We start from the raw sequence: 26,889 nt of genomic DNA on the forward strand, positions 1-26,889 counted from the left end.
TAGTTGTCTTAATGACACTCAAGCTGTTAAATGAAGATTCTAGAAATATTTTTTTGCTCCTTTGCATCGTATTTACTAAGTATGTATCGGTAACTGAGAGCATTATGTTATATTTTCCATGATTACTTTACGTGTAGAAGTGTTTGAATATCTTATCTTTCAATTTTGAAACAAAAAGTTTTGTAGGCTAAAAACACAATTTCATTTTTTGGTATTTTTCTCAGAAAAAAAAATAGATTTCCTTTAAAAACATATCATAAGAAGTATTTTTCATGTTGAATACAAATATGGTGATAAATATTGTTTAGCTGTCTTAATGACACTCAATTAAACTGTTATATAAAATCAATTTTAAATCTTGTGATCCTTTGCATCTTATTTAATAGGTATATATAGGTAACTGAGAGCATTATGATATATTAACTATGACTTCTTCAAGTATGAAAGTGTTTGAATATCTTATCTTTCAATTTTGAAACAAAAAGTTTTTGGAGCTAAAAAATATCCTGAACCATTACCTTCAATTTTTGATATTTTTGTCGGGAAAAAAGGTTTCCCTTAAAGACTCATTATAAGAAGTATATTTTCATGGTGTTAAAATAACGTTTAGTCCCATTAATGACACTTAATTAAGCTTTTAAGTCAATTTTGAAATATTTCTGCTCCTTTGAATCGTATTTAACGAGTATGTATCGGTAAATGAGAGCATTGTGATATCTTTTCCATGATTATTTCAATCATAGAATTGTTTGAATATCTTATCTTTCAGTTCTGAAACAAAAAAGTATTTTGAGCTAGAAAGTACCCCTAACTGAATATTCACGGGCGTATCTAGGGTAAATAGCGCCTATGGCCAGCACTGAAATTGCGCCCCTGGCTTGAGTAAAAAGTACATATTGTGAATGTATATAAAAATACATACAGTGTAATTATAAACTGTTGAAGAGATAGGCCAGACTTAAATTTATATAAACTCATAAAGACTTAAAGACTTAGTTGATCAAAATTGTAACGTAGTTGAAAAGTAGGTGAGTTTCTTTTTTTTTTTTACCTCACAGAACCAAACCGTTAAAAATGTGACTCGGGCAGCATATGTCATAAAATAATCCTGTTTAGTGGCGCCCCCCTTCAAGTGGCGCCCCCCTTCAAGTGGCGCCCAGGACACCTGACCTACCTGTTGTACCCTAGATACGCCACTGCCGCCCACATACACATGTATATACATAAACGCCCACACACGCACATATCTATACATTTCAACGTATACATACATATACATACACAGATACACAAACATATACATATATACACATGTACATATTCATACTTGCTGCCTTCATCCATCATCGTCGCCACCCCGACCCTAATGAAATACCCCCCCCCCCCCCCCACCCGCGAGGCAGCGCTAGGAAAAGACAAAAAAAGGCCACATTCGTTCACACTCAGTCTCTAGCTGTTATGTGTTATACACCGAAACCACAGCTCCCTTTCCACAACCAGGCCCCACGAAACTTTCTATGGTTTACCTCAAACGCTTCACACGAACTGGTTCAGTTCATTAACAGCACGTCGACCCCGGTATACCACATTGTTCCAATTCACTCTATCCCTTGCACGCCTTTCACCCTCATGTATGTTCAGGCCCCGATCGCTCAAAATCTTTTTCACTCCATCCTTCCACCTATTTGGTCTCTCGCTTCTCCTCGTTCCCTCTGTCTCTGACACGTATATCCTCTTTGTCAATCTTTCCTCTCTCTCTCTCTCTCTCTCTCTCTCTCTCTCTCTCTCTCTCTCTCTCTCTCTCTCTCTCTCTCTCTCTCTCTCGAGAGAGAGAGAGAGAGAGAGAGAGAGAGAGAGAGAGAGCTGGGTTACCCGACGCTGCTCGAAAAAATAAATGGGTTCAGGAAAATGTTGTACTTCAGGATGACCTCTGTTGTCCTCCAAATGGCCTTCACCGGCGACTGTTGGCGAATGGAAATGTGTTGTCACCTCAGAGGTGAATGGTCATAATCCATGGTGTCTTCAGCCCACCGTCCACCAAGTGGAAGCCAAGGGATGAAAAAAAAAAAAAGCCAGGTAAGCTAACAAATATGTTTTGGGCCTGTCTTTAGAAATTAGTGATGATAGGAATCTTATAAGCCTGACAACACAGCACATCATGACTGAGCTACTGAACTAGCGTATGTCTGCTCTCCTGCTGGCCTTTATCAAACTTGGCTTCGACTTCGTCGTTTCCAGCCGGTGGGTAAAGAGACTGTGGATTATGACTGTACACCACGAAGCTCTAGTAATTCTGAACCTTGAAAGCCTTTCCTGGCCTGGCTCTGGTACACTTGGATCCTTCATGATATTTTCAAGATGCTTGGTCGTCTTTTTTGGGAAAGGGTTGAGTGAACTAAGTGTAACCTGTGATGCTGGTGGTAGCAATCTGTGGCCTCGAAACGGCATTTAATGCTAAGGTTCGCTAGTTTCAAACCTTTTCCCAAACTCTGAGGTACCTACACTCAATATCTGGGACACCCTAGGTGTTGCAGGCAGCTATAGAAACTTTTAACCTTTACATTTGTCCTTTGATGTCTCTTGGATCCTGTCTTTGATCCTGAGGTACCTTCGTCATGCTGTGAGGCTGGTACGTGGCTTAGTTTGAATGAATGCGAGAAATGTACCCACTAGAATGGACCCACCATGATCAGTGCCACTTGGAGTATAGCATGGATGCACTTTGATCGTTATGATTGCAGCATAGCATGAACCCAACTTTAATCAGTGATAGATGGAGTATAACATGCGCCCTCTATATAGCATGAACCCAACTTTAATCAGTGATAGATGGAGTATAGCATGCACCCTCTATATAGCATGAACCCAACTTTAATCAGTGATAGATGGAGTATAGCATGCGCCCTCTATAATCAATGCCAGTTGGAGTATAGCTTTAACCCACTATGATCAGTGCTAGTTGGAGTATAGCATGGACTCACTATAATCAGTAATAGTTGGAGTATAGCTTGAACCCACTTTAGTCAGTAATAGCGGGATTATAGCATGGACTCACTATGATCAGTAATAGTTGGAGTATAGCTTGGACCCACTATAATCAGTGCTAGTTGGAGTATAGCATGGATCCACTATAATCAGAGCTATTTGTAGTATATCATAGACCCATTATAATCAGTAATAGTTGGAGTGTAGCATGGATCCACTATAATCAGTGCTAGTTGGAGTATAGCATGGACCCACTATAATCAGTGCTAGTTGGAGTATAGCATGGACCCACTATAATCAGTGCTAGTCGGAGTATAGCATGGACCCACTATATTCAATGCTAGTAGAGTATAGCATGGACCTACTGTAATCAGTAATAGTTGGAGTATAGCATGGACCCACTATAATCAGTAATAGTTGGAGTATAGCTTGGACCCACTATAATCAGTAATAGTTGGAGTATAGCTTGGACCCACTATAATCAGTAATAGTTGGAGTATAACATGGACCCACTATAATCAGTAATAGTTGGAGTATAGCATGGACCCACTATAATCAGTAATAGTTGGAGTATAGCATGGACCCACTATAATCAGTAATAGTTGGAGTATAGCATGGACCCACTATAATCAGTAATAGTTGGAGTATAGCTTAGACCCACTATAATCAGTAATAGTTGGAGTATAGCGTGGACCCACTATAATCAGTAATAGTTGGAGTATAGCATGGACCCACTATAATCAGTAATAGTTGGAGTATAGCATGGACCCACTATAATCAGTAATAGCTGGAGTATAGCTTGGACCCACTATAATCAGTAATAGCTGGAGTATAGCTTGGACCCACTATAATCAGTAATAGTTGGAGTATAGCTTGGATCCACTATAATCAGTAATAGTTGGAGTATAGCTTGGACCCACTATGATCAGTAATAGTTGGAGTATAGCATGGACCCACTATAATCAGTAATAGTTGGAGTATAGCTTGGACCCACTATAATCAGTAATAGTTGGAGTATAGCATGGACCCACTATAATCAGTGCTAGTTGGAGTATAGCATGGACCCACTATAATCAGTAATAGTTGGAGTATAGCATGGACCCACTATAATCAGTGCTAGTTGGAGTATAGCATGGACCCACTATAATCAGTAATAGTTGGAGTATAGCATGGACCCACTATAATCAGTGCTAGTTGGAGTATAGCATGGACCCACTATAATCAGTGCTAGTTGGAGTATAGCATGGACCCACTATAATCAGTAATAGTTGGAGTATAGCATGGACCCACTATAATCAGTGCTAGTTGGAGTATAGCATGGACCCACTATAATCAGTAATAGTTGGAGTATAGCATGGACCCACTATAATCAGTGCTAGTTGGAGTATAGCGTGGACCCACTATAATCAGTAATAGTTGGAGTATAGCTTGGACCCACTATAATCAGTAATACTTGAAGTATAGCTTGAAGCTACTGTAATGGCCACTAGGTAGAGCGTAGCATAGACCCATTAAAATCAGTGATAGAGGGAGTATATCATGGACCAGTTATAATCAGTAATTTTGGAGTATAGCATGGACCCACTATAATCAGTAATAGTTGAAGTATAGCTTGGACCCATTATAATTAGCACGAGTTAAAGTATATCATGGACCCACTATAATCAGTAAGTTAGAGTATTGCATGTACCCACTATCTTTAGCACTAGGAGTATAGCTTGGACCCACTGTAAACAGCACTAGTTGGAGTGTAGCATGTATCCACTATAATCGTCGCTAGTTGATGTACAGCATGAACCCACTATACTCAACATTATCCTGGGTATGACATGAACCCACTAGAATCAATACAAGTATGAGTATAGCATGAGTTTATCATAATCAGAAGGCTCATTGGCAACACACGGTTCTTCTCGTCTTTGTAACTTTGGTCACTGTGTGAGTGTGTTACAACCTGGTACATTTCGAATGTATTTATAATCCAGCACCAGTACTTTCACTACAGATAATCTCGTTTACTCACGTGGGCCTGGAAACTTTGATATGTTTGCCAGTAACGAAAGAATCTGTCTAAAGGTTTTGTAATTACTGTAATTACTAAGTCTTCAGTATCTGTTGTAGTGACCATTGTTCTAAGTTCAGGAAGCTTCAGAAGGCATTATCTTGAAATCCATATGGATAATATAGGGGCTTCATGATGGAAGCATTAATTCTGATTGCTACTAGCATCCTGGGGACCTGTAACTGTCAATTATATAAATCAAAACCAATGTTGGAGACCTGCTCATAAGTTCCAGTGTTGAAAGGTAACCGTTCCACAGATTTGGTCTCTATATACTAATATAACATGGACTACATTCCAGTTATTGGGGACAACTTTGCCGATTGCCTTAGAACTGCGTGTGAGTCAATGTATATTTATGAGTTGCGAAGACATGTTTTGCCTCAGAATTGCTTAATCATCTGTATTACCTGGGTAGTATGTCATATAAGATATTTTCTATCCGTAGCTATCCAGGCATAGTTCTTGTCTTGCAAGCAGTATTCATTAATTATATTGTAATAAGGTGATGACTCCGTTTTTATCCATCACATAATGCTACGAAAGTATATACTACTATAGTTTGTGCTTTCTTGTCTACCGTTTTCTCTAAAGCGTAAAATCGTACTGGAACATCCTATCATCAGGTAATGTAAAATGTTTCACTAATGTATCATCACCTATCAATATAGATATTTCATATAAACTGTATTATGAGAGAATTGATTACCATAATTTCTAATCGTTGGCCAAAGTTTTACTTTCATATCTATTAAAGAATAGGGTAAGTGTTTTCCTTTTAAAACAGTTTCTGTTTACCCAAACAAGTTACAGGCAAGCGCCGTCGGCCATGATGGCAGCAGCAGCAGGACCAAATACGAGTAATTTTGCCCAAAGTTCCGCTTTTGCCGACGCAGTTCAGCGTGCTAGACAGGTATTTATCATAAACATTCTATGTTCAAGAATTTTGTGAGGTTATGTTTAGTACATAGGTATGGGAAGGTAGTTGGAGAAGTGCATGTTTGTTGTGTGTTCCCTCTAACTTGAAAAGAAAGTTCATAGTTGCGGTGGAATTTCAATCGATTTTCCGGCCAATATTTTGAAGCTGAATATAGTGTTTCCGTAAGTAGCAAAGCATGGATCTCCAGGCCTGGTACACGTTAGCAATTTTTGGATCATGGGTTCCTTTGGCGGGAATTGTATGGGCGATAGATTTGCTGGTGCGTGACGTCACAACACTGTAAACATGAAGCCGGTGTGGTAATGGCTGCCGCCGCGTGGTGTACATTTTCGTTCTGGCGCATGGCCTCCCATATCCGCTAATTTCAAGGAAAAAGATCACAAGGAGAAAGCTTAAGGGGTGGGTTGATGTAGGAGGATTGGATTAGTGGGTTGCTGGAGTGTGATTAGAAGGCTGTTGAAATTTGTAAATGATTTTTTTTATACCAATTTTCAAACAATGTACGAGATACTGGTCCACGAAGTGGATCCCAGTATTTCAAGAGAAGTTTAAAACTCTGATAGTTCGCAAATCTAAAGGACATGTAGATCAGTATTCGCTGAATCGGTTTCGTAAACCAATGAAAAGATCTCAAAAGGATGGCGTAATAGACATGGTTTGACCATCACATCTCTGGGAGTCGATGGAGCTAATCAACTCCATAAGTAACGAGAACTGGTAACTTTTGTTTACCTCCACATTCAAGCTAGTTTTCGGAAATGGCTACTCTGTAAATTTTGTTTTGATATGAAAATGATATTTAAGAATGATTTCCTTAAATTGCTCTTGTGCCAGTGCAATGATGGGTTCAGGACTGCTGGAGCAGTAACCTGACAGGCTCTTACAGTGTTCCCTCAAAGTGTGTCACGAATAGATAATTTTTCCTTTGAATTTTTATATATATTTATTTAGTAACAAGTTAGGCTTCAAGGGGTAATGTATTGGTGGACATTTGTGGGTAATTGTCTGAGGGTAGATGTGCATTATTTAGGATTATGATGTTAATTTTAGTAGTGTAGAATCATTGCCACTAAAGTTGTTGAAGTGTAGAACTTTCCTTTTCATTAAAACTCGCCTGATATTCGTCAATGGTAGGGTTATAAGGGAGAGGAAAAATGTTGCAACAGAAGCTGAATGATATAAAATATTAAGGATAAACTTGTAAAACCTTCTCACTTTGAAAGTGAAATTTTAGTATTAGAATGTTCTCAGATGATTTGTAAGATAAATAGTGTATGATAAATAGTGAGTTCAGATGTCTCTAGAGATATAGGAATCTGACCCTTTGTGGGACAGAACTCATAAGCATTAATTCAGTCCTTGAATCTTTTTAGATATTTGAGTTCACCTAACGAATTAGCACAACATATTCATATTTCACAATATATGGGAGCATTCTTTGCAAAGAATTAATTGTAAAAGAAATTGGGATCTGTAGACCCTACAGGCAAATTTTTTGGTATTAGTTTTAGTTAATTTGTTTATTGACTTACAACGCAGATAAAGCTCTGTCAAATTTGACCTAGTGCCAGATGAATGTTTGGCATCTACTGTCCACAGGACAATTACTTTTCTAATGTCCTTATGCTGTATGTGAGGACATTTGAAAATGATGTTGGAATGTAGTGGGCATCCTACCTGTTTATAATTTAGGCCATAGACCTTGAGAAGAGTTATACCATTTGATTCTTTATTCTCTCAGCTGTTGATATATAGTTTTTTACACCACGATCTTTTTGTTTCATAGCCATACCCACTTTATGAGAACTTTGAATTGTTGTAGTTGGAGATGTTACGACTATAATTCCACACCATATCATCTTAATTATAAGGAATCTAGTGATACCATTTTCATTGATATCCATCAAGTAGAACATTTGTGTCCGTTAACTGAAAATTGCCTGCTTTTGTCCTAGTTGATAGATTTTAATGAAAGTGGATTCTGGTGGATTTTCTATGCTTATTATTTTTTATATCTGTAGCCCCTCTTACTTCCCAAATTGTCCTCGCAAAGTGGGTAGGCCTTGAATTAGAGAATATTGGTGGGTAAAAGGTTGCGCCAACCTTTAGTGTACGGAATTGATACCACTTTTGTCAAAGTCATTAATTCATCCGTTAGCAGATGCATATTTTTGAGGCACGTGTTCACTTTTCAACTCTTATGGAGTTGTTGCCGTTGTAAAGTATGATTTTTTTGTGGGATTCACCTTTTACGACCTTTTACCAATCTTTATATTAACTCGTCAGTAGTAGGGTTTTGAGGGAGAGGGAAAAATGTGCGATTAGATAATGATTAATGTAAATTGTCAATGAATATGAAAAGATAACATGCCTGATTTAGTAGTTGCTGTTACTGGTGAAATTCTTTCCTTATGAAGAACATATATTCCACTTAACTGCACTATGAATCATTTGGTTCTAAAGGTAAACAGAGTCAAGATGTCTGTAGAAATATTAGAATCTGATCCCATATGTGATAGAACCTTAAACAATAATTTGATCCCTCAGGAGATCTGAACTTCCTATGATTCAAATTTTACGATGCATGGAAGCATCCTTTGGAGTGCACCATTAATATTGGAAATTATGCATTTCCAGACCCGAGGCAAGCTTTTTTGTTTTATTACAATTTCATTTTGTTTGTACATTGATTTGCAACATGGATAAAGTTCTTTAGTATCTAAACAGGTGCCATATAGATGTGATGTCATGTCTGTGTAATGGTCAATTTTTTGATGTCTTCCGAAAATGACTTGTTGACACCCTCCTCTTTGTATACTTCTTGATATACTTAGACATAAGTGGTACCAGTGGATTTTTTTATCTCATTTGCACAGACAGAGTGCTTTTGTCCTACAGTATCCATGTTGCAAAGCCAGACTACTTCATGAGAACTTAGAAATTGTTTAAGCATGAGGAACTGCACTTGAGATCCCACATGATTTATCAAATTGAGTGTTTGAAAGGAATCCAGTTGTACCACTTTCAACAGAATCTGTCAGAACATGTTTATCCATAGATTGATGAATTACCATAAAAGATAAAATTGTGAAGTATGAATTGCTTACCAGCACTGCTATTACTTTGTCAGTAGGATGGTTGGGATAAGATTGCTAGGGTAGTAAGTCTAGAATGGCTCACCTGGTGCCTATTAAGTGTATTATCAATGGATCAGCCTTGCCTTGAATTTGGGGCGTTAAATTTTAATTGATACTGATAAGTCAGTAAGGGCAATTCATCAGAAAAGGGAGCCAATTTTTTCACCAGAAAGTGGGCAGTGCATTGAATTAGAGGAAAATCATTAGGGAAAAGACTATGCCAGCTGTTAAGTGCAAGGAATTTATTGGTACTACTTTCTTCAGAATCTTTCAATTAAAACCGGCGAGACACCTGCATCCCAAAGTAATTTTGGAATCTTAGACAACAGTCCTGTGGACAACCCAAGACATGCCACTTGGTGCTTGCTCAGATTCTGTAGAACAATATTCTCTTTGTAATTTTGGAGAGAGTGATTACAACCTGTGTAAAAGGGTTAAAGACAAAGAGAACATGCTTGTACAACTTTCCATCATTGATGAGAAGCTCATGAAAGCAACGAATCTTTTCTTTGTGGTAAAGCAAAGATTTTCTTACTTGAATATTTTTCAGCACTACAATGTGGGCACTGTTTATATCATATTATCTGATTTGCCAAAAGCAGTGAAACTAACATATATAAGTGCTAAAGTTCAAAAGTTGTAGAATCATTTAATTCCCCACCACAATGAAATGCTATGAAAGACTGAGAATCTCATCAGTCACAAATTTTTAATATTGATTATATGGGAATATAATTGGTATAGAATTATTTTACCCCCTCAAGAAACAGATTCCAAATACTATTGGATGCTCCAATCCATTTAAACCACTTTGTTGTTCCTACTCTTTTTAAGTTTAAGACCTATATTATTTGAATAATAGTGTCATTCTGTAGGGAACTTTTTTTTTTATTAGTGTCAACTTTTAAAGAAAAAAGTTACCTTGTGTCTCTAAACTTCTAATAGTGATTACCACCATGATTGAAGAGGATTGCTGAGATTTGGTGAAATGCACTTGAAATCATGTTGAAGACCGAGTTGACCAGTATAATTTCTCAATGGATTTAGAGTTCATTGCTCTTTTTGCATATTTTTATTCATTTGTTGTACAATTGCCAACCCACTGAAGCAGTGCCATACTTCATGGGTTTCTTAGAGTGGTTGTTTTTCAACCTTATTGATATTTTTTTCTAATGAGTGAGGGATTGTTAAGAAATATGAATACCAAGAAACATGATATCGTCCTCAACTTACCAAGGGAAAATTACAAACATTTTTGAAAGTGTTGTGCTAAGATGTTAGTAAAGGCTGCCCTCTCTTGTGTTAACGTCATGCAGGGTGGTACTTTGTTGTTTTTTCATTAGCACAGTCTGCACCTGCTACTACTTATAAATATATATATTTTTTCTTTTATCATACTTTGTCACTGTCTCCCATGTTATTGAGGTAGCACAAGGAAACAGATGAAAGAATGGCCCAACCCACCCACATACACAAGTATATACATAAACGCCCACACATGCACATATACATACCTGTACATTTCAACGTATACATACATATACATACACTGACATACATTTATGTACACATGTACTTATACTTGCTCCTTCATCCATTCCTGTCGCCACCCCGCCACACATGAAATGGCACCCCCTCCCCCACACCCGCACGAAGTAGTGCTAGGAAAAGACAACAAAGGCCACATTCCTTCATACTCCGTCTTTAGCTGTCATGTGTAATGCATTGAAACAACAGCTCCCTTTCCACATCTAGGCCCCACAACACTTTTCATGGTTTACCCCAGATGCTTCACATGCCCTGGTTCAATCCACTGACAGCACGTCGACCTCGGTATACCACATCATTCCAATTCACTCTATTCCTTGAATGCCTTTTACCCTCCAGTATGTTCAGGCCCCGATCGCTCAAAATCTTTGTCACTATCCTTCCACCTCCAATTTGGTCTCTCACTTCTCATTCTCTCCACTTTTCACACACACACACACACACACACATGTATATATATATATATATATATATATATATATATATATATATATATATATATGTATATATATATATTTTTTTTTTTTTTTTTTCATACGATTCGCCATTTCCCGCATTTGCGAGGTAGCGCCAAGAACAGAGGACCGGGCCTCAGAGGGGAAAATCCTCACCTGGCCCCCCTCTCTGTTCCTTCTTTTGGGGGGAAAAAAAAAAAAAAAAAAAAAACGAGAGGGGAGGATTTCCAGCCACCCGCTCCCTCCCCTTTTAGTCGCCTTCTACGACACGCAGGGAATACGTGGGAAGTATTCTTTCTCCCCTATATATATATATATATATATATATATATATTTTTTATTTCATATATTTATTTTGCTTTGTCGCTGTCTCCCGCGTTTGCGAGGTAGCGCAAGGAAACAGATGAAAGAAAGGCCCAACCCACCCCCACACACATGTATATACATACACGCCCACACACGCAAATATACATACCTATACATCTCAATGTACACATATATATACACATACATATATACACATGCACACAATTCACACTGCCTGCCCCTATTCATTCCCATCGCCACCTCGCCACACATGGAATACCATCCCCTTCCCCCCTCATGTGTGCGAGGTAGCACTAGGAAAAGACAACAAAGGCCCCATTCGTTCACACTCAGTCTCCAGCTGTCATGCAATAATGCCCGAAACGACAGCTCCCTTTCCACATCCAGGCCCCACACAACTTTCCATGGTTTACCCCAGACGCTTCACATGCCCTGATTCAATCCACTGACAGCACGTCAACCCCGGTATACCACATCTATCCAATTCACTCTATTCCTTGCCCGCCTCTCACCCTCCTGTATGTTCAGGCCCCGATCACACAAAATCTTTTTCACTCCATCTTTCCACCTCCAATTTGGTCTCCCACTTCTCCTCGTTCCCTCCACCTCCGACACATATATCCTCTTGGTCAATCTTTCCTCACTCATTCTCTCCATGTGCCCAAACCATTTCAAAACACCCTCTTCTGCTCTCTCAACCACGCTCTTTTTATTTCCACACATCTCTCTTACCCTTATATTACTTACTTGATCAAACCACCTCACACCACACATTGTCCTCAAACATCTCATTTCCAGCACATCCACCCTCCTGCACACAACTCTATCCATAGCCCACACCTCGCAACCATACAACATTGTTGGAACCACTATTCCTTCAAACATACCCATTTTTGCTTTCCGAGATAATGTTCTCACATATATATATATATATATATATATATATATATATATATATATATATATATATATTTTTTTTTTTTTCAAACTATTCGCCATTTCCCGCGTTAGCGAGGTAGCGTTAAGAACAGAGGACTGGGCCTTTGATGGCACATCCTCACCTGGCCCCCTTCTCTGTTCCTTCTTTTGGAAAAAAAAAAACGAGAGGGGAGGATTTCCAGCCACCCGCTCCCTCCCCTTTTAGTCGCCTTCTACAACACGCAGGGAATACGTGGGAAGTATTCTTTCTCCCCTAACCCCAGGGATATATATTTTTTTTATTAATATACTTTGTCGCTGTCTCCCGCGTTTGAGAGGTAGCGCAAGGAAACAGACGAAAGAAATGGCCCAACCCCCCCATACACAGGTATATACATACGTCCACACACGCAAATACACATACCTACACAGCTTTCCATGGTTTACCCCAGACGCTTCACATGCCTTGATTCAATCCACTGACAGCACGTCAACCCCGGTATACCACATCGCTCCAATTCACTCTATTCCTTGCCCTCCTTTCACCCTCCTGCATGTTCAGGCCCCGATCACACAAAATCTTTTTCACTCCATCTTTCCACCTCCAATTTGGTCTCCCTCTTCTCCTCGTTCCCTCCACCTCCGACACATATATCCTCTTGGTCAATCTTTCCTCACTCATTCTCTCCATGTGCCCAAACCACTTCAAAACACCCTCTTCTGCTCTCTCAACCACGCTCTTTTTATTTCCACACATCTCTCTCACCCTTACGTTACTCACTCGATCAAACCACCTCACACCACACACTGTCCTCAAACACCTCATTTCCAGCACATCCATCCTCCTGCGCACAACTCTATCCACAGCCCACGCCTCGCAACCATACAACATTGTTGGAACCACCATTCCTTCAAACATACCCATTTTTGCTTTCCGAGATAATGTTCTCGACTTCCACACATTCTTCAAGGCCCCCAGAATTTTCGCCCCCTCCCCCACCCTATGATCCACTTCCGCTTCCATGGCTCCATCCGCTGCCAGATCCACTCCCAGATATCTAAAACACTTCACTTCCTCCAGCCTTTCTCCATTCAAACTCACCTCCCAATTGACTTGACCCTCAACCCTACTATACCTAATTACCTTGCTCTTATTCACATTTACTCTTAACTTTCTTCTTTCACACACTTTACCCAACTCAGCCACCAGCTTCTGCAGTTTCTCACATGAATCAGCCACCAGCACTGTATCATCAGCGAACAACAACTGACTCACTACCCAAGCTCTCTCATCCCCAACAGACTTCATACTTGCCCCTCTTTCCAAAACTCTTGCATTCACCTCCCTAACAACCCCATCCATAAACAAATTAAACAACCACAGGAGACATCACACACCCCTGCAGCAAACCTACATTCACTGAGAACCAATCACTTTCCTCTCTTCCTACACGTACACATGCCTTACATCCTCGATAAAAACTTTTCACTGCTTCTAACAACTTGCCTCCCACACCATTTATTCTTAATACCTTCCACAGAGCATCTCTATCAACTCTATCATATGCCCTCTCCAGATCCATAAATGCTACATACAAATCCATTTGCTTTTCTATGTATTTCTCACATACATTCTTCAAAGCAAACACCTGATCCACGCATCCTCTACCACTTCTGAAACCACACTGCTCTTCCCCAATCTGATGCTCTGTACATGCCTTCACCCTCTCAATCAATACCCTCCCATATAATTTACCAGGAATACTCAACAAACTTATACCTCTGTAATTTGAGCACTCACTCTTATCCCCTTTGCCTTTGTACAATGGCACTATGCACGCATTCCGCCAATCCTCAGGCACCTCACCATGAGTCATACATACATTAAATAACCTTACCAACCAGTTAATAATACAGTCACCCCCTTTTTTAACAAATTCCACTGCAATACCATCCAAACCTGCTGCCTTGCCGGTTTTCATCTTCCGCAAAGCTTTTACTACCTCTTCTCTGTTTACCAAATCATTTTCCCTAACCCTCTCACTTTGCACACCACCTCGACCAAAACACCCTATATCTGCCACTGTCATCAAACACATTCAACAAACCTTCAAAATACTCACTCCATCTCCTTCTCACATCACCACTACTTGTTATCACCTCCCCATTTGCGCCCTTCACTGAAGTTCCCATTTGCTCCCTTGTCTTACGCACTTTATTTACCTCCTTCCAGAACATCTTTTTATTCTCCCTAAAATTTAATGATACTCTCTCACCCCAACTCTCATTTGCCCTCTTTTTCACCTCTTGCACCTCTCTCTTGACCTCCTGTCTCTTTCTTTTATACATCTCCCACTCAATTGCATTTTTTCCCTGTAAAAATCGTCCAAATGCCTCTCTCTTCTCTTTCACTAATAATCTTACTTCTTCATCCCACCACTCACTACCCTTTCTAATCAACCCACCTCCCACTCGTCATACCACAAGCTTCTTTTGCGCAATCCATCACTGATTCCCTAAATACATTCCATTCCTCCCCCACTCCCCTTACTTCCATTGTTCTCACCTTTTTCCACTCTGTACTCAGTCTCTCCTGGTACTTCCTCACACAAGTCTCCTTCCCAAGCTCACTTACTCTCACCACCCTCTTCACCCCAACATATATATATATATTTTTTTTTTTTTTTTATTTATACTTTGTCGCTGTCTCCCGCGTTTGCGAGGTAGCGCAAGGAAACAGACGAAAGAAATGGCCCAACCCCCCCCCCCCCATACACATGTATATACATATGTCCACACACACAAATATACATACCTACACAGCTTTCCATGGTTTACCCCAGACGCTTCACATGCCTTGATTCAATCCACTGACAGCACGTCAACCCCGGTATACCACATCGCTCCAATTCACTCTATTCCTTGCCCTCCTTTCACCCTCCTGCATGTTCAGGCCCCGATCACACAAAATCTTTTTCACTTCATCTTTCCACCTCCAATTTGGTCTCCCTCTTCTCCTTGCTCCCTCCACCTCTGACACATATATCCTCTTTGTCAATCTTTCCTCACTCATTCTCTCCATGTGCCCAAACCATTTCAAAACACCCTCTTCTGCTCTCTCTCAACCACGCTCTTTTTATTTCCACACATCTCTCTTACCCTTACGTTACTTACTCGATCAAACCACCTCACACCACACATTGTCCTCAAACATCTCATTTCCAGCACATCCACCCTCCTGCGCACAACTCTATCCATAGCCCACGCCTCGCAACCATACAACATTGTTGGAACCACTATTCCTTCAAACATAGCCATTTTTGCTTTCCGAGATAATGTTCTCGACTTCCACACATTCCTCAAGGCTCCCAGGATTTTCGCCCCCTCCCCCATCCTATGATCCACTTCCGCTTCCATGGTTCCATCCGCTGCCAGATCCACTCCCAGATATCTAAAACACTTTACTTCCTCCAGTTTTTCTCCATTCAAACTTACCTCCCAATTGACTTGACCCTCAACCCTACTGTACCTAATAACCTTGCTCTTATTCACATTTACTCTTAACTTTCTTCTTTCACACACTTTACCAAACTCAGTCACCAGCCTCTGCAGTTTCTCGCATGAATCAGCCACCAGCGCTGTATCATGAGCAAACAACAACTGACTCATTCCCAAGCTTTCTCATCCACAACAGACTTCATACTTGCCCCTCTTTCCAAAACTCTTGCATTCACCTCCCTAACAACCCCATCCATAAACAAATTAAACAACCATGGAGACATCACACACCCCTGCCGCAAACCTACATTCACTGAGAACCAATCACTTTCCTCTCTTCCTACACGTACACATGCCTTACATCCTCGATAAAAACTTTTCACTGCTTCTAACAACTTGCCTCCCACACCATATATTCTTAATACCTTCCACAGAGCATCTCTATCAACTCTATGATATATATATATATATATATATATATATATATATATATATATATATATATATATATATATATTTTTTTTTTTTTTTTCAAACTATTCGCCATTTCCCGCGTTAGCGAGGTAGCGTTAAGAACAGAGGACTGGGCCTTTGAGGGAACATCCTAACCTGGCCCCCTTCTCTGTTCCTTCTCTTGGAAAAAAAAAAAGAGAGGGGGGGATTTCCAGCCACCCGCTCCCTCCCCTTTTAGTCGCCTTCTACGACACGCAGGGAATGCGTGGGAAGTATTCTTTCTCCCCTAACCCCAGGGATATATATATATATATATATTTTCATACTATTCACCATTTCCCGCGTTAGCAAGGTAGCGTTAAGAACAGAGGACTGGGCCTTAGAGGGAATATCCTCACCTGGCCCCTTCTCTGTTCCTTCTTTTGGAAAATTAAAAAAAAAACGAGTGGGGAGGATTTCCAGCCTCCAGCTCCCTCCCCTATTAGTCGCCTTCTACGACAGGCAGGGAATACATGGGAAGTGTTCTTTCCCCCCTATCCCCAGGGATGGTATATTTTTTTTCTTTTTTCTTTCAAACTGTTCGCCATTTCCCGCATTAGCGAGGTAGCGTTAAGAACAGAGGCCTGGGCCTTTGAGGGAATACCCTCACCTGGCCCAATTCTCTGTTCCTTCTTTTGGAAAATTAAAAAAAAAACGAGAGGGGAGGATTTCCAGCCCCCCGCTCCCTCCCCTTTTAGTCGCCTTTTACGACACGCAGGGAATACGTGGGAAGTATTCTTTGTCCCCTATCCCCAGGATGGTATATATATATATATATATATATATATATATATATATATATATATATTATGTAATCGAATACCCTTCGTCTCACATTGGAGCAACAGGGTCTCCACTGGTTATTTCTCGTAAGTTCATGCAACCAGCAGATAGCACGTTAGAGAATCTAACTGTACAACACGTAAATAGTGTATGTGAGCATGCCCTACCATATAACCTACAATATATATATATATATTTTTTTTTTTCTTTGTCGCTGTCTCCCGCGTTTGCGAGGTAGAGCAAGGAAACAGACGAAAGAAATGGCCCAACCCACCCCCATACACATGTATGTACATACGTCCACACACGCAAATATACATACCTACACAGCTTTCCATGGTTTACCCCAGACGCTTCACATGCCTTGATTCAATCCACTGACAGCACGTCAACCCCGGTATACCACATCGCTCCAATTCACTCTATTCCTTGCCCTCCTTTCACCCTCCTGCATGTTCAGGCCCCGATCGCACAAAATCTTTTTCACTCCATCTTTCCACCTCCAATTTGGTCTCCCACTTCTCCTCGTTCCCTCCACCTCCGACATATATATCCTCTTTGTCAATCTTTCCTCACTCATTCTCTCCATGTGACCAAACCATTTCAAAACACCCTCTTCTGCTCTCTCAACCACGCTCTTTTTATTTCCACACATCTCTCTTACCCTTACGTTACTTACTCGATCAAACCCCCTCACACCACACATTGTCCTCAAACATCTCATTTCCAGCACATCCATCCTCCTGCGCACAACTCTATGCATAGTCCACGCCTCGCAACCATACAACATTGTTGAAACCACTGTTCCTTCAAACATACCCATTTTTGCTTTCCGAGATAATGTTCTCGACTTCCACACATTCTTCAAGGCTCCCAGAATTTTCGCCCCCTCCCCCACCCTATGATCCACTTCCGCTTCCATGGTTCCATCCGCTGCCAGATCCACTCCCAGATATCTAAAACACTTCTCTTCCTCCAGTTTTTCTCCATTCATACTCACCTCCCAATTGACTTGACCCTCAACCCTACTGTACCTAATAACCTTGCTCTTATTCACATTTACTCTTAACTTTCTTCTTTCACACACTTTACCAAACTCAGTCACCAGCTTCTACAGTTTCTCACATGAATCAGCCACCAGCGCTGTATCATCAGCGAACAACAACTGACTCACTTCCCAAGCTCTCTCATCCACAACAGACTTCATACTTGCCCCTCTTTCCAAATATAAATAAATATATATTAAAAAAGGGGGTGACTATGTTGTTGACTGGTTGGTGAGGATGTTTGGTTCATGTTGAAGTGCCTGAGGATTGGCGGAATGCATGCATAGTGCCAACGTACAAAGGCAAAGGGGATAAAGGCGAGTTTGTTGAGTATTCCTGGGAAATTATATGGGAGGGTATTGATTGAAAGGGTCAAGGCATGTACAGAGCATCAGATTGGGGAAGAGCAGTGTGGTTTCAGAAGTGGTAGAGGGTGTATGGATCAGGTGCTTGCTTTGAGGAATGTATGAGACGTACTTAGAAAAACAAATGTATTTGTATGTAGCATTTATGGATCTGGAGAAGGCTTATGATAAAGAGTTGATAGAGATGCTTTGTAGAAGGTATTAAAGAGTATATGGTGTGTGAGGTAATTTGCTAAAAGCAGTGGAAAGTTTTTACTAAGGATGTAAGGTATGTGTACGAATAGGAAGAGAGGAAAGTGATTGGTTCCTAGTGAATGTTGGTTTGTGGTAGGGGTGCGTGATGTCTACGGTTGTTTAATTTGTTTATGGATGGGGTCGTTAGGGAGGAGCGTAAGTGTTGTGGTTATTTGATTATTCTTTGGTCTTAAACAATCACCCATGCACACTTACACATGCTCAGTAAAGTTACTGGTCCAAGGTGCCATATGACCTGTATGTGATACAGTTTGAAAAAAATTCATTATCTTATGTACCCCTTTGAAGAATGCTGCGTACCCCCAGGTGTACACGCACCCCAGTTTGAACAACACTGCTCTGGACTAATTTGAACTGGAGAGGCATTTCATCATGATGATCAGATCATCTTCATACCTTTTGTACCTTCATTGCTGGTTGAAATCACTAAGCATCTTGCCAGTTGAGTATCTATACCATCTTCATCCTACCTAAGCTCATGTTACCCCCAGCTCCCGACCACCACACTCAACCTGGTCCTCACTAACAGCTTCACATAGGGACTGTCAAGAGTGTAGTAGAAGGCAAGCAGAATCATCCTTGGATCATCGTACTCCAACTACCTAGAGGTTCTCATCTTGCTGAACTTGCCCACCCTCGCCAACCAATACCAGCAGTTCACCCAACAGTTTAGCAATAAACTGCTGACACGCCTGTCAGAGTGATCTCCATTGCCCCTCCTGCATTGACTGCCATTTGTCACCACACTAGACTGATTTGATATCAGTTCTTGCACAGAGTTAGGACCAGTCCTATACTTACCGTTGTGAAAATCATAATAAGTAAAGAGGGGGAAAGCTAAGCAAGGAAACTGATTTCTGTTAGTCAGTGTGGTAAAGTGAAAAAAGCTATTGCTTTGTAGAAGTAAATTGAATTTGATAAAACAACTCGTAAAATAGTTAAAAATTCATCGTTTTCAGGGGGGGAGAAAAAACTTGTGTGAGCATTTTGGGAAGATAACAGTAAACATTAAATAAGCTGGTGTTGACATGTTTCCCTGGACGATGTTGTCACCTCATTTATATACTGTTTTGGTGCACTTGCATTTTATGATGATTACAGGGCACTTAGATGTTTTGTGCTTCATTTGGTAACTTCACATTGCTTGAAAGGAAATTTGCTAAGTGGTCTTGATTACCATTGTTTTGATCTGGATGGATGATTTTAAGTTTTTGAAAGAATTTTAGCTAATTCCCAACTTAGTGTTTCTGATAAACAATTCAGATGATCCGTAATGGTTGACAAGTAGAAAAACCTTAGGTTGAAAGTGTTTTTATAGAAAAATAAAGGAGAGAGGTAACTCATTGAAATCAGTACTTGGAAACAAAGTATTGCGACATGTATCAGAAAAGTTAAAAGATTATGAGATAAGTGAATTTCTGGATAATTAACAACCGGCTGGCTGCACAGACTTTGAAAATGAGGTCCCACATATGGGATGTTCACAAACAACTTGTAGAGGTGGCATGTCCATTATATTGGACATCAGCAGTGATTGGCATAAACTCTCTGGTATTCTTCTCCCTATTGCTACCAGTTTGTAAGCACTAATAACCATGCCTCTCTTTTAATATACTTTCATTTTCACCTACATCAGTCAGTGGCTTACCTCCTTACAATCTTTCTCACAATCCCACAAATCCCTTTTCATGAGAAGGACTTTACTCTTGCCCTTACACTAACCCCAGACTTTACCCCAGTGGCATACCCAAATCATTTAGAGCCAGACCATCATCCAGTTTCCTGTTCCATAACAATACATATCTCCCCTTTGCTACTTTTATTTGATCTTTTTAAAAGTGAAATACAAGAAAAGAAGGGTTTCTAACCCCCCCCCTGCTGTTGCATCTTTTATTTGACTTCAACATGCAAGGAATCAGAAAGTAATATTCTTTCTCTATTATTCCATGGGAATTATATTCTTCGCCTGTCCTCAGTTTTCCATACGAATAATGAAAGGGGATTTTTCATTGGCTTTAATGTATCTTGCCTATTGGTATTAAATCACACGTTAATGTATAATGTAGGAGACAGATTTTGGGGTTAAGTTGTAAGTATATTAAAGTAATACCTAATGAATGATAGAAAAGCATTGTAACTAGCATGATATAGCAGTACAAACATATGTAGGTAGTTGTTGCTGGGCAGCCAACAACCAGGGAGATATATTACCTGTACTACCCACCTGGGTAATGTGAGGGTTAGTGATGACTGCATAGTGAGTCAGTACTTCAGTGGTTGTCAAGTTGCACTCCTGTGAGCTAGGTAGCTGTCTTTCTGCCTCACCCACATGTGAACTACTGGCATTCTGTCCACAAACATGCAATCTTTCTTTGTCAACAGAATGCTTGACTGCTTAACTCTCGATTGTCTTTTGGTAAGCACTATGCACCTGCTCTGCCTTTTGGCAAAATGGTAGGAGCAAAAGGTTGAAGCAGTAGGTAGGAACATAGCCAGTAGGAGCCTTGAAACACTGTGCTAGAGTTGCCTTATGCCAGTGGCCTGTTAAGGGTGAAGCACTAAAGGCTAAGAAGCTGCACTGGAGTTCACTAGTTATGGAGACCCTATTGTTGTGGCCACCCCTTTTAGGGAGTTCCAGAAGGGAACTGGCATCAAAGATAGGTAAATAGATACAAAAGATATGTGCGATCTTTTAGTAGCCAACTTGCCTTGTTTTGGAGACACCTTTATTTCTATAGCCAGTGATTGGTGCTGAAATAGATGAAGTAACCCATGTGTTAACCTGTGATGGATGTTAGCCGTACTAGTGCCATATTTCTTACAATTTCTACAGGTGCCTTTTTCCACTTCCATTTTAATTTGAAGGCACACTTTATAATGCAGAAATGACTTGTCAGAAGCAGTTGTAATTAGCACCAAGAAAAATTCTGAGATATACGTAAAATTACCTGTATAGCAGAGTGTCTTATCCTGTGAGGACTCGACCCTTCTTTATATGGGTTCCCTTTTCCTGTTTTTATTTAAATTGAAATGCACTTTTTATTGGTATTTAGAGATGCTTTATGTCGCAGGCAACTTAAATAGCACCATAAAAAATCCTTGACTTATAGTTACCCTCATGGTACAGTGTCTTAACTAGTAAGAAGTTTAGCCATTCTTGTATGGGATACCCTTTTCTGCCGTCATTTAGATATGTGCACCCTTTATCGGTACGAAGAGATACCTTAAGTCATGAGCAACTCAAAATTAGTGGCAGAAGAATGTTGGATTAGGTAATGATCGTTGTAAAGCATATATCAATGATAAACCAGTATATTTTGCTTGTTGCAGTGGTACATAAGATATGTGTGGTCTTTTAATTGCTTAATTTCCTTTGTTTCAGAGGACACATACCTTTGTTTTTGTAGCCAGTGGTTGGTGCCATGCATCATAGGTTTCAAGAGGAAAACACTGGAATAGCTGAAGTAACCTGTATTTTATCCCCACAAGGACTAGCCATATCTGTCAAGAAACAGAAAGATTTGTTAGGGGAGAGAGAACATGTTGTGAACATACATTGAAAACCAAGACCAAGACAATCATGAGTGTGCTGATGACACCTCTTAAGTCTTTTTGTTCCACCATTGTTCCATGCATATGAATTGAAGTCCGACGAAATAGAAAGATTTACTGTTCTGTAAGGGTTTAACGTGTTTGTGACTTTATGATAATGGAACTGGTACTCACATTTCTGATGGTTTTGATGTTTGATGTAAAATAGTGTAGAATAAGGCTTACACTGGAAGTTTGGTTTTATTTCAGCAGCAAAAGAAAAAAAAGTTAGGTGTTCCTTGACTACCACCTTATGAATTGCATAAGCATAGACTTTTCTTGTGAAAAAGTATTATATCTTGTACATGATAGATTGACAGCTGATGTGTCATTGCGATAATTTTTCGTTATTATCCTGTGTTAATAATTTACTTAGTGGAGGGCAAGGCTGTAAAGATCATGTTAAATGTGGAATTAAAAAATGTTGAATTTGGTGAGGTCTGAAGAAATCATCAAACCCTCTAAAGCCCTTTCCACATTTTTATTTGCAGCTGATATTTACTTTGACTTTATTATTTGAAAATGCATGATGACTACTATTTACAAGCATTTGCTTGTTTGCAGTCTTTTTGGCATAGACTGTATTGGAATGGCTTCACATATTTAACTCTGTGACACAATACAGCTAACAAAAGTGAAGTCTGCATATATCAAATATAGTATTGAAGCTTAGGTAAATTTGGGCTATTTGAAGAAGTTAGATGAGGTTCTCGTAGTTTCTTTTGATTTTTGGAAATGCTCTAGTTTTGTGTTGAATAATCTGTAATCATAAACAGATTCAATTGCTAGAGTGGATTGGAAGAGAACGCCATTTGTGTTTAGAGGAATGCAAACCATGGCCATCATTTGGATTGAAATTGACCATAGATTTAAATGTTTCTCTGATAACATATAAGAATAGGGTAGCTTTTGGATGCTTTTGGAAGTAGGGTAAGGTTTTTGCAGATACCATACTGTGAATTGCTATGTTTTGTCTACTTTTATGTTGCTTAATCCAGTATTTTTTTGTGATGTTAATGGCTCTTTTCACCATCAATTTGTTTTATATTACAGGATAAGAAATTTTTCCTGAACACACTTCCTATTTGATAATATATAATCCAATCATTGTTTGATAATGCTTCCACCTGAGTACTTACAATGGATACACTGGATACAAGTTAAAGCTATATTCACTAAATCTATTTTAGGTGTGTGGCATGAGTTATGGTTTGGAATGTGCTCCAGTCTTTTCTCAAGAGGCAAATTGACTGAATACTTGTAATTTGATAGGCTACATAAACCACGGCAATGTTGTTTCAAGGTGGGAAGATCTTGCCTCTCCCAATTGACTGACCTCTGTGATAAGATCGTAAAGACTCTAGAGGACAAACAAAATGCTGATGTGATGTACACAAACTTTGCAAAAGTATTTTATAAATGTAACTTTTGTGCCCCAGCATATATCTAACGTACCCTGACACAGTTATAAATTGTACCTTATCTAGTGTCTCCACAGTGAAAAGCTGAGTCCCCCAAGGAACTGTACTAGTATCCCTTTTGTTCCTCATTTTTATGTGTCATGTTGATATGAATGCAAGTTAAGGTTCACCCTTTGTGGACAGGAGTACAGTATGAAAATCACATCAGTTGAGGACACTGAAAGTCTATAAAAAGACATAAATGAAGTTATCAGGTGGGCAGTTGAGAACAACATGCTTTTCATTGGAGATTAGTTTTAATTCAGGTATGGGGAAAATGGAGAAATTGAAAACTACAGAATACTAGATGGACATAGGGTCTTTATAAACAAATTACATATGTAAAAGACCTTGGAATAATAATTTCATATGATTTCAGTGAACACAGCATAATAGTTGCAGCCTCTAGAAGAATGCGTCAAAAACCTTTTATTCACGATGTTCACTTATGGAGTGAATAGAGCAAATATATATTATTATATTTTATATTTTCTGGTACTTTTATACCAAATTTTTTCACTAGTATGATATTTGGTGAGAACAAAGGATGTAAGGAGAGTGGGGGAGGAATGGGATGTATTTAGGGAAGCAGTGATGGCTTGTGCAAAAGATGCTTGTGGCATGAGAAGCGTGGGAAGTGGGCAGATTAGAAAGGGTAGTGAGTGGTGGGATGAAGAAGTAAGATTATTAGTGAAAGAGAAGAGAGAGGCATTTGGATGATTTTTGCTGAGAAATAATGCAAATGACTGGAAGGTGTATAAAAGAAAGAGGCAGGAGGTCAAGAAAAAGGTGCAAGAGGCAAAAAAGAGGGCAAATGAGAGTTGGGGTGAGAGAGTATCATTAAATTTTAGGGAGAATAAAAAGTTTTGGAAGGAGTTAAATAAAGTGCGTAAGACAAGAGAACAAATGGGAACAGCAGTGAAGGGGACTTATGGGGAGGTGATAACAAGTAGTGGTGATGTGAGAAGGAGATAGCGTGAGTATTATGAAGGTTTGTTGAATGTGTTTGATGATAGAGTGGCAGATATAGTGTGTTTTGGTTGAGGTGGTGTGCAAAGTGAGAGGGTTAGGGAGAATGATTTAGTAAACAGAGAAGTGGTAGTAAAAGCTTTGCAGAAGGTGAAAGCCAGCAAGGCAGCAGGTTTGGATGGTATTGCAGTGGAATTTATTAAAAAGGGGGGTGACTGTATTGTTGACTGGTTGGTAAGGTTATTTAATGTATGTATGACTTAAGGTGAGGTCCCTGAGGACTGGTGGAATGCTTGCATAGTGCCATTGTACAAAGGCAAAAGGGATAAGATTTAGTGGTCAAATTACAGAGGTATAAGTTTGTTGAGTATTCCTGGGAAATTATATGGGAGGGTATTGATTGGGAGGGTGAAGGCATGTACAGAGCATCAGATTGGGGAAGAGTAGTGTGGTTTCTGAAGTGGTAGAGGATGTGTGGATCAGGTGTTTCTTTGAAAAATGTATGTGAGATATACTTAGAAAAGCAAATGGTTTTGTGTGTAGCATTTATGTACCTGGAGAAGGCATATGATAGAGTTGATAGAGATGCTCTTTGGAAGGTATTACGAATATATGGTGTGGGAGGTAAGTTGTTAGAAGCAGTGAAAAGTTTTTATCGAGGATGTAAGGCATGTGTACGTGTAGGGAGAGAGGAAAGTGATTGGTTTTTAGTGAATGTTTGTTTGCGCCAGGGGTGTGTGATGTCCTCATGGTTGTTTAATTTGTTTATGGATGGGGTTGTTTGGGAGGTGAATGCAAGAGTTTTGGAAAGATGGGCGAGTATGCAGTCTGTTGTGGATGAGAGAGCTTGGTAAGTGAGTGAGTTGTTGTTCACTTATGATACAGCGCTGGTGGCTGATTCATGTCAGAAACTGCAGAAGCCAGTGACTGAGTTTGGTTAAGTGTGTGAAAGAAGAAAGCTGAGAGTAAATGTGAACAAGAGCAAGGTTATTAGGTACAGTAGGGTTGAGAGACAAGTCAACTGGGAGGTAAGTTTGAATGGAGAAAAACTGGAGGAAGTAAAGTGTTTTAGATATCTGGGAGTGTATTTTGCAGCAGATGGAACCATGGAAGCAGAAGTGAATCATAGGGTGGGGAGGGGGCAAAAGTTCTGGGAGCATTGAAGAATGTGTGGAAGAACATTGTCTTGGAAAGCAAAAATGGCTATGTTTGAAGGAATAGTGGTTTCAACAATGTTATTTGGTTGCAAGGCATGGGCTATGGATAGAGTTGTGCGCAGGAGGGTGGATGTGCTGGAAATGAGATGTTTGAGGGCAATATGTGGTGTGAGGTGGTTTGATCGAGTAAGTAATGTAAGGGTAAGAGGGATGTGTGGTAATGAAAAGAGTGTGGTTGAGAGAGCAGAAGAGGGTGTTTTGAAATGGTTTGATCACATGGAGAGAATGAGTGAGGAAAGATTGACAAAGCGGATATATGTGTCAGAGGTGGAGGGAACGAGAAGTGGGAGACTAAATTGAAGGTGGAAAGATGGTATGAAAAAGATTTTGTGTGATCGGGGCCTGAACATGCAGGAGGGTGAATAGAGTGAATTGGAATGAGGTGGTATACCGGGGTCGACGTGCTGTCAGTTGATTGAACCAGGGCATGTGAAGCGTCTGGGGTAAACCACGGAAAGTTTTCTGGGGCCTGGATGTGGAAAGGGAGCCGTGGTTTCGTGAGTGTGAACGAATGGGGCCTTTGTTGTCTTTTCCTAGCGCTACCTCGCGCACATGCGGGGGGAGGGGGTTTTCATTTCATGTGTGGCGGGGTGGTTACGGGAATGAATAATGGGAGAATATGAATTATGTACATGTGTATATATGTATATGTCTGTGTGTATATATATGTATACGTTGAGATGTATAGGTATGAATATGTGCGTGTGTGGATGTGTATGTATATACATTTGTATGTGGGTGGGTTGGGCCATTCTTTCGTCTGTTTCCTTGCGCTACCTCACTAACGCGGGAGACAGCGACAAAGTATAATAAATATAAATAAATATTTGGTATTATTAGT

At 39.9% G+C, this 26,889-nt stretch overlaps 1 protein-coding gene across 16 annotated transcripts in view; it reads left to right on the plus strand.

Moving 5' to 3' along the window:
- The first annotated feature begins 5,849 nt into the window (after positions 1-5,849).
- Positions 5,850-26,889, plus strand: part of Psi (P-element somatic inhibitor) — a 487,743-nt gene continuing 466,703 nt past the window's right edge. For 9 of the 16 annotated variants that reach the window (XM_071678312.1, XM_071678322.1, XM_071678305.1 and 6 more), the window contains exon 1: positions 5,850-5,960. In XM_071678312.1, coding sequence (XP_071534413.1) covers positions 5,877-5,960 — 84 coding nt within the window. In that variant the 5' untranslated portion in view covers positions 5,850-5,876. Of the gene's footprint in view, positions 5,961-6,268; positions 6,387-26,889 lie in introns of those variants that run through there. The other 7 variants (XM_071678419.1, XM_071678383.1, XM_071678435.1 and 4 more) reach the window with 5 other exon arrangements.

Source organism: Panulirus ornatus, chromosome 2 (assembly GCF_036320965.1).
Source record: "Panulirus ornatus isolate Po-2019 chromosome 2, ASM3632096v1, whole genome shotgun sequence".
In the NCBI taxonomy this organism is placed as follows: Eukaryota; Metazoa; Arthropoda; class Malacostraca; order Decapoda; family Palinuridae; genus Panulirus; species Panulirus ornatus.